Source organism: Rana temporaria, chromosome 4 (genome assembly GCF_905171775.1).
Source record: "Rana temporaria chromosome 4, aRanTem1.1, whole genome shotgun sequence".
In the NCBI taxonomy this organism is placed as follows: Eukaryota; Metazoa; Chordata; class Amphibia; order Anura; family Ranidae; genus Rana; species Rana temporaria.
In genome coordinates, this window is record NC_053492.1 from 433,492,673 (window position 1) to 433,505,305 (window position 12,633).

Here is a 12,633-nt window from a genome sequence, read left to right on the forward strand (position 1 = left end):
CAATATTGAAAAAAAAAAAATGCAATATTTTTTACTTTTTGCTGTAATAAATATCCCCCAAAAACGTATATAATTTTTTTTTTCCTCAGTTTAGGCCGATACGTATTCTTCTACATATTTTTGGTAAAAAAAAATAAAAAAAAAAAAATAAATCGCAATAAGCGTTTATCGATTGGTTTGCGCAAACTTTCTAGCGTTTACAAAATAGGGGATGGTTTTATTTTTTTTTACTACTAATGGCGGCGATCAGCGATTTTTTTCGTGACTGCAGCATTATGGCGGACAATTTATACACATTTTTGGGACCATTGTCATTTTCACAGCAAAAAATGCATTTAAATTGCATTGTTTACTGTGAAAATGACAGTTGCAGTTTGGGAGTTAACCACAGGGGGCGCTGAAGGAGTTAGGGTTCACCTAGTGTGTGCTTACAACTGTAGGGGGGTGTGGCTGTAGGACTGACGTCATCGATCGAGTCTCTCTATAAAAGGGATCACTCGATCGAAGCAGCCCCCACAGTGAAGCACGGGGAAGCCGTGTTTACATACGGCTCTCCCCGTTCTTCAGCTCCGGGGAGCGATCGCGACGGAGCGGCTATAAACAAATAGCCGCGCCGTCGTCCCGGATCGCTCCCCGCGGGTTACCGACCGCCGCATGTATAGGGGGTGGTCCCGATCGGACCCCCGACCCGCCGAAAGGCGGGGACGTACATGTACACCCATATGCCTGTACGTGCCATTCTGTGGACGTACATATACATGCGGCGGTCGGCAACCGGTTAAAGAGAAAAAAAAAAAGCAACGTTGTCATACATAAAAGACATGCCAGGGTGTACAGCCACATCCACAGTCAAGCACACTGTAATACCACATACATCTAGGAGTACAGACTATACCAGCTCAAAGAGTAAAAAGCAGGGTGTGTGGGGTCTGACTGCACGGCCCGCCCGGGTCGGTAAACCAAGCACGGGTGTTCTGATCAGTGTGTCTGTGTGAATGGGGCCTAAAAGTTCAACTGTCCAACTAGTTCCTAGAGGCAACACTCAGTTCTGCCACGTTCTATTCAATCTTCAGGACTTCTGACCACACATTACTTACAGCTCCAGTTTCATCACGTAGTGTTGAGATTCTCCCACTCAGCAGACTGTAAAATAAACAGATTTATTATTTCTGGAATAATACACCATGCAGCAATAAACAGATATTAGCGATCTCTGCAAAAATCTGCAGGTTGAGTGTATTTACAGCGGTCTGAGAAGGAACCGGTAAATAGTTAATGTAAGCCCATCATTGCATTAAAAATACATAAGCATCTATAAAAACATGCCGAGTACATGCCAGTCAGGTGGGTGGGGAGTCCAATCACAAGAGTGCTGGTACTACCTGATACTTCAGGGTGTGGCAGATCTCATGTCCTCTACTGACCGAGTTTCCTCCCACTAACAGCTATGTGACTGAGTGACACAGTAGTGATGCAACAGTCATCAATGAGCATGCTATATGACCCACCATGCCAAATAACAAGAGAGCAAAAAGTGGGCTCTCCACCAACTGGACTGGTATATATTCAGCTTGTTCTTCTGAAGCATTGAGTCTCCAAACTCTGACCCACAAGCCCAGAAGATTTTACCCGTCCCACAGGAAGTTGTCCTACATTTGCCCTAGGGTTGTCCCAATACCACAAGTACTGACACTCACCGATAACGATTCTATTTTTTTAATTTCATGCGACAGTGGCACCAATATGCAGCACGGATGATGCATGGACTGTGTCAGTAGTTTTTATTAGGGCTGTTACTGATCAAAATTTTTTAGGGCTGTGCAAATTAACTTTTTAATTAATCGATTAATCTTTAATTTTTTTGATCGATCAAAATCTTTTTGATCGATTACAATTCTTTTGATTGGTACTCACCTCTCTGCCGGCTTCTGGGCCTTCAGGGAGTTCCAGTAACATCAAGGACACCGGCAGGGCTTGCCGTGTCCATCTGAAGGGCTTCTTTGCTGTGCCTTCATATCTGCATGCCGGGCGGAACCTTACTATCTGCCACACGCAAGGGCTGTTACACTTCCCTCTATCACTTCCCTCTATCAACCTGGGATTCTACAGCCATCCACTGGGAGTTCTGATAGTTCCCTTCATTGGACATCTACATGCCGACGGACTGATGTTAACCTCTCCTCATCTGGATTCAGCAGTGGCATCGTTGTACACATTTTTATACTAGTATCATACGTAGCTACATGTTTTTATGACTGCTTTTGGTACCGTTTGGTATTACTCGCACCATTTTTAGAGTTTATGTAGCTACATCGATTTTATCTCCAGTGCAATATTTATTTGGTTACCTACTTAAAGACTATAAAAGTTTTAATGCTATTCCCATCGAGCGCGGCCTTTGTGTGTTTTTTGTATTCTGCTATCCATTTTTCCAGTGGTTGGAAGCTGCACTGGGAATCAGCCTGCAAGGAGATCAGCTAAAAGTAGTTGGATCTGTATGTGCGTTATAATTAATCGAAATTAGTCGATCGATTAAAAAAACAAACGATTAATCGAACAGAAAAATTTCGATCAGTAACAGCCCTAAAAATTTTCTGTTCGATTAATCGTTTTTTTTAAATCGATTAATCGACTAATTTCGATTAATTATAACGCACATACAGATCCAACTACTTTTAGCTGATCTCCTTGCAGGCTGATTCCCAGTGCAGCTACCAACCACTGGAAAAATGGATAGCAGGATACAAAAAACACACAAAGGCAGCGCTCGATGGGAATAGCATTAAAACTTTTATAGTCTTTAAGTAGGTAACCAAATAAATATTGCACTGGAGATAAAATCGATGTAGCTACATAAACTGTAAAAATGGAGCGAGTAATACCAAACGGTACCAAAAGCATTCAAAAAACATGTAGCCAAGTATGATACTGGTATAAAAATGTGTACAACGATACCACTGCTGAATCCAGATGAGGAGAAGTTAACATCAGTCCATCGGCATTTAGATGTCCCATGAAGGGAACTATCACAACTCCCAGTGGATGGTTGTAGAATCTCAGGTTGATAGAGGGAAATGATAGAGGGAAGTAACAGCCCTTGCGTGTGGCAGATAGTAAGGTCCTGCTGGCATGCAGATATGAAGGCACAGCAAAGGAGCCCTTCAGATGGACACGGCAAGCCCTGCCGGTGTCCGTGATGTTACTGGATCTCCGACAAAACTCCCTGAAGGCCCAGAAGCCGGCGGAGAGGTGAGTACCAATCAAAAGAATTTTAAAATCGATCAAAAAGATTTTGATCGATCAAAAAAATTAAAGATTAATCAATTAAAAGTTAATTTGCACAGCCCTAATTTTTATATATATATTTTACAATTTAACGCTTTCAATATTTATTACAATTTTTTTTTTTTTTTGGTGGCTTTGGTGAGATATCAGGGGGTCTTCACAGAGCTTTAGGGGGGAGAAAAACCCAAGACTAACTATTCTTAACCCCTCGCTGCTGTAGCCTCTCAGCCCTTTAAGTGGATCTAAATGCAGAGAGGCGGGCATTCTGATCATGTGACCACTGTGATTGGCAGTCACAGGATCGGAATGCTCGTGATCGCAAATATGCATCAGGAGCTTTCCAGTACCCATTCATCACTGTGCTGGGAGCACGCAGGGAAGCATGCTCTCAGCAGAGCAAAGGATTTACCTAGGGCCGTATATACACAGCCGCTCATCCTTACCCGTTTACCTCCCTTCATGACAAGAATTTTTTGTTTGCGATACAGCACTGCGTTACTTCAACTGACAATTGCGCGGTTGTGCGATGTTGTACCCAAAACAAAACCGATGTCCTTTTTTTTCCTACAAATAGAGGTTTCTTTTGCCGATATTGGATCACCTCTGCGGATGTTGATTGGTTTGCGCAAAAGTTAGTGTTTACAAACTATGGGATAGGTTCATGGATTTTTTTTTCTAACTAGTAATGGCGGCTATCAGTGGTTTTTAGCGGGACTGCAACATACCTGACCCTAATTGACACTTTTTGGGCACCAGTGGCACCAATACAGTGATCAGTGCTTTAAAAAAAAAAAAAAAAGCACCGTCACTGTATTAACCACTTAAGGACCGCCTCATGTACATATACGTCAGCAGAATGGCACAGGCAGGCACATCCATGTATATATACGTCCTCTGCTTGACGTGGGTCGGGGGTCCGATCGGGACCCCCCCCCGTACATGCGGCGGTCCCCGTGGCTTCAGGAGCGTTCCGGGACGACGGCGCGGCTATTCGTTTATAGCCGCTCCGTCGCGATCGCTCCCCGGAGCTGAAGAACGGGGAGAGCCGTATGTAAACACGGCTTCCCCGTGCTTCACTGTGTCGGCGCATCGATCGCGTCATTCCCTTTATAGGGAAGACACGATCGATGACGTCATTCCTACAGCCACACCCCCCTACACTAGTAAACACATACACAGTGATCCCTAAATGTTACAGCGCCCCCTGTGTTTAACTCCCAAACTGCAACTGTCATTTTCACAATAAAGAATGCAATTTAAATGCATTTTTTGCTGTGAAAATGACAATTGTCCCAAAAATGTGTCAAAATTGTCCGAAGTGTCCGCCATAATGTCGCAGTCACGAAAAAAATCGCTGATCGCCGCCATTAGTAGTAAAAAAATAAAAATAAATAAAAATGCAAAAAAACTATCCCCTATTTTGTAAACACTATAAATTTTGCGCAAACCAACCGATAAACGATTATTGCGATTTTTTTTACCAAAAATAGGTAGAAGAATACGTATCGGCCTAAACTGAGGGAAAAAAAAACGTTATATATGTTTTTGGGGGATATTTATTATAGCAAAAAGTAAAAAATATTGCATTTTTTTGAAAATTGTCGCTCTATTTTTGTTTATAGCGCAAAAAATAAAAACCGCAGAGGTGATCAAATACCACCAAAAGAAAGCTCTATTTGTGGGGAAAAAGATGCCAATTTTGTTTGGGAGCCACGTCGCACGACCGCGCAATTGTCTGTTAAAGCGACGCAGTCCCGAACTGTAAAAACCCCTTGGGTCTTTAGGCAGCATTTTGGTCCGGGGCTTAAGTGGCTAATGACACTGGCAGGGAAGGGGGTTAAAATCAGGGGCGATAATACACATACACATACATACATACATATACATACACACACACACACCTATATATACACACCCCATAGTTTGGGGATGATATAACTTTTGCACAAACCAATCAATACACGCTTGTTGGGATTTTCTTTTACCAAAAATATGTAACAGATTGCATAGCTTAAAATTATGGAAAAAAAATTAGATTTTTTACATTTTTTTGTGGATGTGTTTTATAGCAGAAAAAATAAAAAATAAAAAACACACACACTTTTTTTTTTGTCTTTTTTGGTTTATTAGTTCAAAAAGTAAAAACCACACAGAGGTGATCAAATACCACCAAAAGAAAGTTCTATTTGTGGGGAGAACATGACATCATTTATATTTGGGTACAGCCTTGCATGACCATGCAATTGTCAGTTAAAGTGGAGTTCCACCCATAAATATAGCATTACATCAGTAGTTTTAAAAAAAATGTCATTAGTCCTTTAAGAAAAAATTTTTTTTTTTTTAGATGCCTTCAAAGTGTTGTTGCTAGGCAGAATAGTTAATCTTCCCTCTTCCTGCACCTAGGTGCTTAAGCTTCCTAACCTACACCGCACAGACTCCTGGGAATGTAGTGGGTGTAACTTTCCAGGAGTCTGTGCACTCCCCAGTCTCGAAGAATCATGTGACTTGGACAGTACAGGTGCTGAAACCTGATCTGAAACCTATTACACTGCTTGTGCAGCACTGAGCATGTGCGTGATCTGCAAGGCTGAAATCCAGGAAGTCATACAGTCTGGCTTCATGATGCCCACACTTAAGATGGCCCCAGTCAATTTTTATTTTATAAAGTGTCTAAATGCTGTAACAACCTAACAAAACGGACCTTAGTTTACATACTAACTTTACTAGAATACATTAAGCTTGTGTATTACAGGGGTATTTGTATTTAAAAAGTGAAATTGTGGCCGGAACTCCGCCTTTAAAGTAACATAGTGCCGTATCGCAAAGAAATGGCCTGGTCATGAAGGGGGGTAAATCTACCGGGGGTCAAGTGGTTAAGAAGTGTTTTTTTATGGGGATGTTAGAACTTGGCACTCCTTGGTCTGCATGTATCAGCTTAGAAGTAGAAAGTCCCAGAAATCCAACGAGCGAGGGTGAGGCTGTATAAAGCTGTACTACAATGAGAAAAATAAATAAAAAATTGCATGCACTATAACCATGCAAGACTATTTAAATAACACATTTCCATCCTTGAAGAACTGTATCTACAAACAGCATAAAGGCAGCACTCATACATACCTGGAAAAAAAGGAGTCTGGGATCCACATGAGTGTTTGTCTTGATGTACTAAATCTGGAGATACACAAATTAACATTCTTATAAATGACAAATCCTATTTCTATCTAGATATCAACTTCACAGCTATAAAAAGGTTTAATAGAAAAAATATTCATGCTTGTTCTGTTGTCTGCGTAAGAACAATCTGTGCTCTCATTCAATCCTATAGAGAGATCTGGAGTACAAGCCCATCATTCCCACTAACTTTCCATAGGACGGTGTGAGAGTGCAGAGGACCAGCTGGGAAGATTTTGACAAGCAGCTGTACAAACACTGATATCTCACTGGATGGGGGAGAGGGAGAGAGGGAGGGGGGGGAGAGAGAGAGAGAGAGAGAGAGAGAGAGAGAGAGAGAGAGAGAGAGAGAGAGAGAGAGAGAGAGAGAGAGAGAGAGAGAGAGAGAGAGAGAGAGAGAGAGAGAGAGAGAGAGAGAGAGAGAGAGAGAGAGAGAGAGAGAGAGAGAGAGAGAGAGAGAGAGAGAGAGAGAGAGAGAGAGAGAGAGAGAGAGAGAGAGAGAGAGAAAACCATGGCTCTGTCTAAATGAGTACACGGAAATGAAGCTCGGGTGCCCCATTAGCAAACTGCTTGATTGTGGGGGCACTCAACAGGGGGGAGGGGCCAGGAGCTCCATCCAGGGACCCGAGAAAAAAATAAAATAAAATAAAATCAGGGCTTATCTGTGCAAAACCAATACACCAGGGCAAGTAAGTAGAACAGGTTATTTTAATATAACGAGAGATCAAATCGCATAACAAGTCGCAGCCTATTAGAGGCAATGCACTATTCCAATCGGTGAAGCACTGACTTTGCCGCGCCGATTTGCAAAAGTAGTTCCTGCACTACTACTGCCGATTTCAGGCAAGACTTTAATAGACATCAGAGCATGAAGCCACACAGATGTCTATCAAGTAGCACCCGAAAGAAATCGCACTAACCTTGCAACTTAGAAATCTCACTACTTCAAGTCAGTGGCGGCCCGTCCATAGGGCCCCCCCCCCCCTGGTTCTCGCAAATAACATACATTCATGCATTGCCAGCTGCCGCTGGTCTATTCAGGGGGCTGGACATTGAGCGCCGACCACCTGAATAACGGCAGCTGGTTGGCTGTGCGGAAGTGCCTATCAGAGCCAGCGGTTGGTAGTAATTTGTGAGCTCTGCTTTTTTTCTTGAAGCAGGGTACTGTGCCATTTACCGAGTTATGGCATAAATGGGTCTAGAAAAAGGTACATAGTGAAAACAGAAACGTTTTATTAGCATATTGACAAAACTCAGAAAGAAAATAGAAAACAGATTCAATTTCAGCTTTAAAGTTGGGTGTGCACAATGTCAATCTTTAAAAAAAAGAGAGAGGGGTACAACCTATAATGAATGTGCTGGGGGAGGGGAGGCAGGTTATGTGTAGAAGTGAGAATGCTACTCTGATAATAACACATAGCACCCGCCAGTGATCAGGCACAGATGACTTACTACAAAAGAATGAAAAGCATGCAAGTCATTTACACCATCTGAACAAATCCCAAAACATTTCCTGAAAAAGAACGAAAAGAAACACTGCAGGAGCAGAAAATGTAATCCAGCCTAGATCCAATAGGCGTCCCCGGTATCAGCCTCTGCCCAATAGGCGTCCCCGGTATCAGCCTCTGCCCAATAGGCGTCCCCGGTATCAGCCTCTGCCCAATAGGCGTCCCCGGTATCAGCCTCTGCCCAATAGGCGTCCCCGGTATCAGCCTCTGCCCAATAGGCGTCCCCGGTATCAGCCTCTGCCCAATAGGCGTCCCCGGTATCAGCCTCTGCCCAATAGGCATCCCCGGTATCAGCCTCTGCCCAATAGGCGTCCCCGGTATCAGCCTCTGCCCAATAGACGTCCCCAGTATCAGCCTCTGTCCAATAGACGTCCCCAGTATCAGCCTCTGTCCAATAGACGTCCCCAGTATCAGCCTCTGTCCAATAGACGTCCCCAGTATCAGCCTCTGTCCAATAGACGTCCCCAGTATCAGCCTCTGTCCAATAGACGTCCCCAGTATCAGCCTCTGTCCAATAGACGTCCCCAGTATCAGCCTCTGTCCAATAGACGTCCCCAGTATCAGCCTCTAAAGTAAGTCCGGTAACCGAATTTCTTCCGTGATCAGCTGTCATTGGCTGACAGCTGATCACATGGTAAAGGGCCTGCTGTGATTGGCCCTTTACCATGCTCTGTGACCAGCCAATTCCCAAGGACTCAGAGATAACATTGTGGTGCCAGAACTGGAGGACATACGTTGGATACAAAGGGATTGGCCCTTTACCCTGAAGGACTCAGAGTGCCGCCCATGCGCCATAGGTGTGTGCGGGCAGCGCGATCACAGGAGGACATCAATAGATGCCCTCCCGGCAAATTAAGTGCAGGCTGTAGCTGTCATTTAGCTATAATGCAGACAGGAAGGGGTTAAGAATGAATGGCGACACAAGTGTGACGTGCGTTTTCTCATGCCTATTCAGACCACGCAGGTGTGAACGAAGGATGAGCTCTGGCGTGTTCGCATAGTACACGTGCAGAGCCCGCCAGGAAGTCTGCCCGGCGCTGCGCTAACCACAGCCAGGGAGACATTGTCCGATGCTCGGCTGCAGAGATCGGGAAATGTCTCTCTGGCTGTAATTAGCGCAGCGCTGTGCAGACTTCCTGGCGGGCTCTGCACGTGTACTATGCGAACACGCCAGAGCTCATCCTTAGTGTGAACGAGGGGCTGCGCTTTCCATGTCTTGCAGCAAATAAAAGAACACGTCTGCTGGTTGCCATTAGGAATTAGTCCCCGTTTACACCTCACATAGCGAGAGCGTGCGTATTGCAATGCGTTGGCGCGCGTCGCACACAGGACTTTCCCTCCACTTGAATGGGCTGCCTTATTCGCAACAAGCGTGCCAAAGACGCCCCCGCCCCTTTCTTAGCATGCCGCAACAGAAAAACGCACATCTGCTAACCGTGTTTGGGGCGGCATTAATAATTATTGGCATTGCAATACGCGTTTGCAGTGCGCTTCCAAAACCTTGCGGAAAGTGCGCATTTCCTGACACGGTGAGAGAACATGAGGGGTGAATGGGGACCCAGTGACAGCACGCGGGGGACGTGCGCTTTTCACACACACATGTGAATGAGGCCCATGGAGTGTGATAATAATAGGAATAATAATAATAATATAGCAGACATGGATTATCCTCCCTCCCCCTAGACAGGTGAAGAAGTCCTGAGCCTGCCTCATCTATGAATGACAGCTCACCTCCTACCTACCTACTACAGCTCACCACCTACCTGGTGCCCCCCACATTCAGCTGGATGATCTCCCCTGTGCCGGGCGAGTTGAAGCTGCTGCAGTTCCCGGCCATGCTGGGCTGCGGCCTGCAATCCCCGGGCTGCATTAGTGCGCTTTCCCGGGATCGGGCTCAGGGAAGGCCGGCTCTGCATCCCATGTAATTCTGCTCCCCACTCCTGCGCCTCTGCGCATGCGCCGATCCCGGCGATTACAATCAAGAGATCGTGATGTAGCGGGGAGGAGCTGAACTTGCTCTATAACTGCCGGGCATGCGCAGAAGACACGGGGAAATACAAAATACGGCTACACGGGCACTGTTTACTTTATAGTGAGAGAAACATTACACAACTTTTTTTTGCCCCCCATCGCCAATGACTGAGCAGACTCCTCCTATTCGCAGAAAAGCAACGCCCCCTCATCGCTCAGGCCCAATTCACAGCTCAGCGTTTTGTAGCTTGAAGCGCGAACCCCGAACCCCCGAAACGCTGGAGGAGAAAAAAAAAATACTGGAGCTTTTTTTATAGCTCAAATTGGGCAAATTGACGCGTTTATGGCATGTTTTTTTTCCCCCATAGAAATTAATGGAAACACGCCATTTGCGTTTTTTTTTTTGCTTTATTTTCTGCTTTATCACTTCCCTATAGCAGATTGATGGCCAGGAAGTGGTTCTGTTATCCTGACTGGGCATCATATGACGTCCAGCAGGATAACATGCCATCACATTCCCAATCAGTGCCCTACAGTAACACCCGTTAGAACCTCATCATCAGTGCTGCCCATCAGTGCTGCCCATCAGTGCCACCTGCAAGTGCCACCTGTCAGTGCCAATCAGTACCGCCCATCAGTGCCGCCTGTCAGTGCCCATCACAACCGCCTGTCAGTGCCCATCACAGCTGCTTGTCAATGCCGCTTGTCAGTGCCCATCAGTGCCGCTTATCAGTGCCGATCAGTGCTGCATATCAGTGTCACCTATCAGTGCCCATCAATTATACATATCAGTGCCTCCTCATCAGTGCCACCTTATCAGTGCCCATCAGTGCCGCCTCATCAGTAGGGATTAGCCGAACACCCCCCCGTTCAGTCTGCACCGGAACCTGTGAACAGACCAAAAGTTTGTGTGAACTTTAGAACCCCGTTAAAGTCTATGGGACTCGAACGTTTGAAATCGAAAGTTCTAATTTTAAAGGCTAATATGCAAGTTATTGTCCTAAAAAGAGTTTGGGGACCTGGGTCCTGTCCCAGGGGACATTTATCAATGCAAAAAAACTGACGTTTTTTCGGGAGCAGTGATTTTAATAATGCTTAAAGCGGTGGTTCACCCTCCATAACAACTTTTTAGCATAAAATGAGGCATTGTAGCGCGAGCTACAGTATGCCTGTCTTTATTTTTTTATCCCTGTACTCACAGTGTAATCGTAGAGACAAGATTACGACTCCCCGCGGGGAATGGGCGTTCCTATGGAGAGGGAAGGTGATTGACGGCCGGCTCTGGCACGTCACGCTCCCCGAAGACAGCCGGAGTAGGTCTCGGCTCTTCACGGCACTATGCGGCGCCTGCGCACAGACTATGCGCAGGCGCCGTGAAGCGCCAAGTCCTATTTCGGCTATTTCCGGAGAAGCGTGACGTGCCAGAGCCGGCCGTCAATCACCTTCTCTCTCCATAGGAACGCCCATTCCCCGCTGGGAGTCGTAATCTTGTCTCTACGATTGCACAGTGAGTACGGGGATAAAAAATAAAGACAGGCATACTGTAGCTCGCGCTACTATGCCTCATTTTATTTTTTATTAATAGGGTGAACCCCCGCTTTAAAGTGAAACAATAAAAGTGAAATATTCCTTTAAATTTCGTACCTAGGGGGGGTGTATAGTATGCATGTGAAGCAGCGCATGTTTCCCGTGCTTAGAACTGTCCCTGCACAAAATGTAAACTCTGAAGGGAAAAAAAAGTAATTTAAAACCACTCGCGGCTATAATCAATTGTCGGCTCCCGGCAATTCAGAGAAAATTCATTCATAATTTTTTTTTTAAAAAGTATGGAGGTCCCCCCAAATTCAATTACCAGGCCTTTCAGGTCTGGTATGGATATTAAGGGGAACCCCGCTGTCAATTAAAAAAAAATGACGTGGGGTTCCCCCCAAATATCCATTCCAGACCCTTCAGGTCTGGTGTGGATTTTAAGGGCAACTCCACCCCAAATTTAAAAACAAAATGGCGTGGAGTTCCCCCAAAAATCCACACCAGACCCCTTATCCGAGCACGCAACCTGGAAAAGAGGGGGGGCGAGAGAGCGCCCCCCTCCTGAACCATACCAGGCCACATGCCCTCAACATTGGGAGGATGTTTTGGGGGTCTGTGACCCCTCAAAGCACCATGTCCCCATGTTGATGGGGACAAGGGCCTCATCCCAACAACCCTTGCCCGCTGATTGTGGTGGTCTGCGGGCAGGGGGCTTATCTGAATCTGGAAGACCCCTTTAACAAAGGGGACCCCCAGATCCTGCCCCCCTATGTGAATTGGTAATGGGGTACATTGTACCTCTACCATTTCACAAAGAACGTGTAAAGAATTGTAAAAATGAAAACACACATCGTGGAAAAAGTCCTTTAAAAAAAAAAAAATTTAATTAAATCCAGCGGTGGTAATCCACTCTCGGTCTCCACTTCAACGTTGTCAGTATCCTGCGATGGGTGATCTCCTCTCCGCCGGGATCCAGCGATGAGAAGATCTCTTCATCCAGGTCCGGGATCCAGCGCCAGACAGCCCGATATAAGAGCTGTCACTGGCTCAAGCCGCGTCATTCGCCCGGGCTGTCTCTGGTGGAGACAGGCAGCCGGCGATGCGTGCGCTCTGGATCCCGTACCTGGATGAAGAGATCTTTTCATCGCTGGACCCCGGATCACTTTCT

The 12,633-nt window shown here is 45.6% G+C and overlaps 1 protein-coding gene across 1 annotated transcript in view; it reads right to left on the minus strand.

The window, feature by feature from the left end:
• Window positions 1-9,941, minus strand: part of KCTD3 (potassium channel tetramerization domain containing 3) — a 91,109-nt gene extending 81,168 nt beyond the window's left edge. Inside the window, exons 1-3 of the mRNA XM_040351448.1 lie at window positions 9,728-9,941; window positions 6,403-6,456; window positions 1,098-1,143 (exon numbers count right to left, since the gene is read on the minus strand). Of these exons, the coding sequence (XP_040207382.1) occupies window positions 1,098-1,143; window positions 6,403-6,456; window positions 9,728-9,834 (207 nt within the window). The 5' untranslated portion in view covers window positions 9,835-9,941. The remainder of the gene's footprint in view (window positions 1-1,097; window positions 1,144-6,402; window positions 6,457-9,727) is intronic.
• Window positions 9,942-12,633: the final 2,692 nt, after the last annotated feature.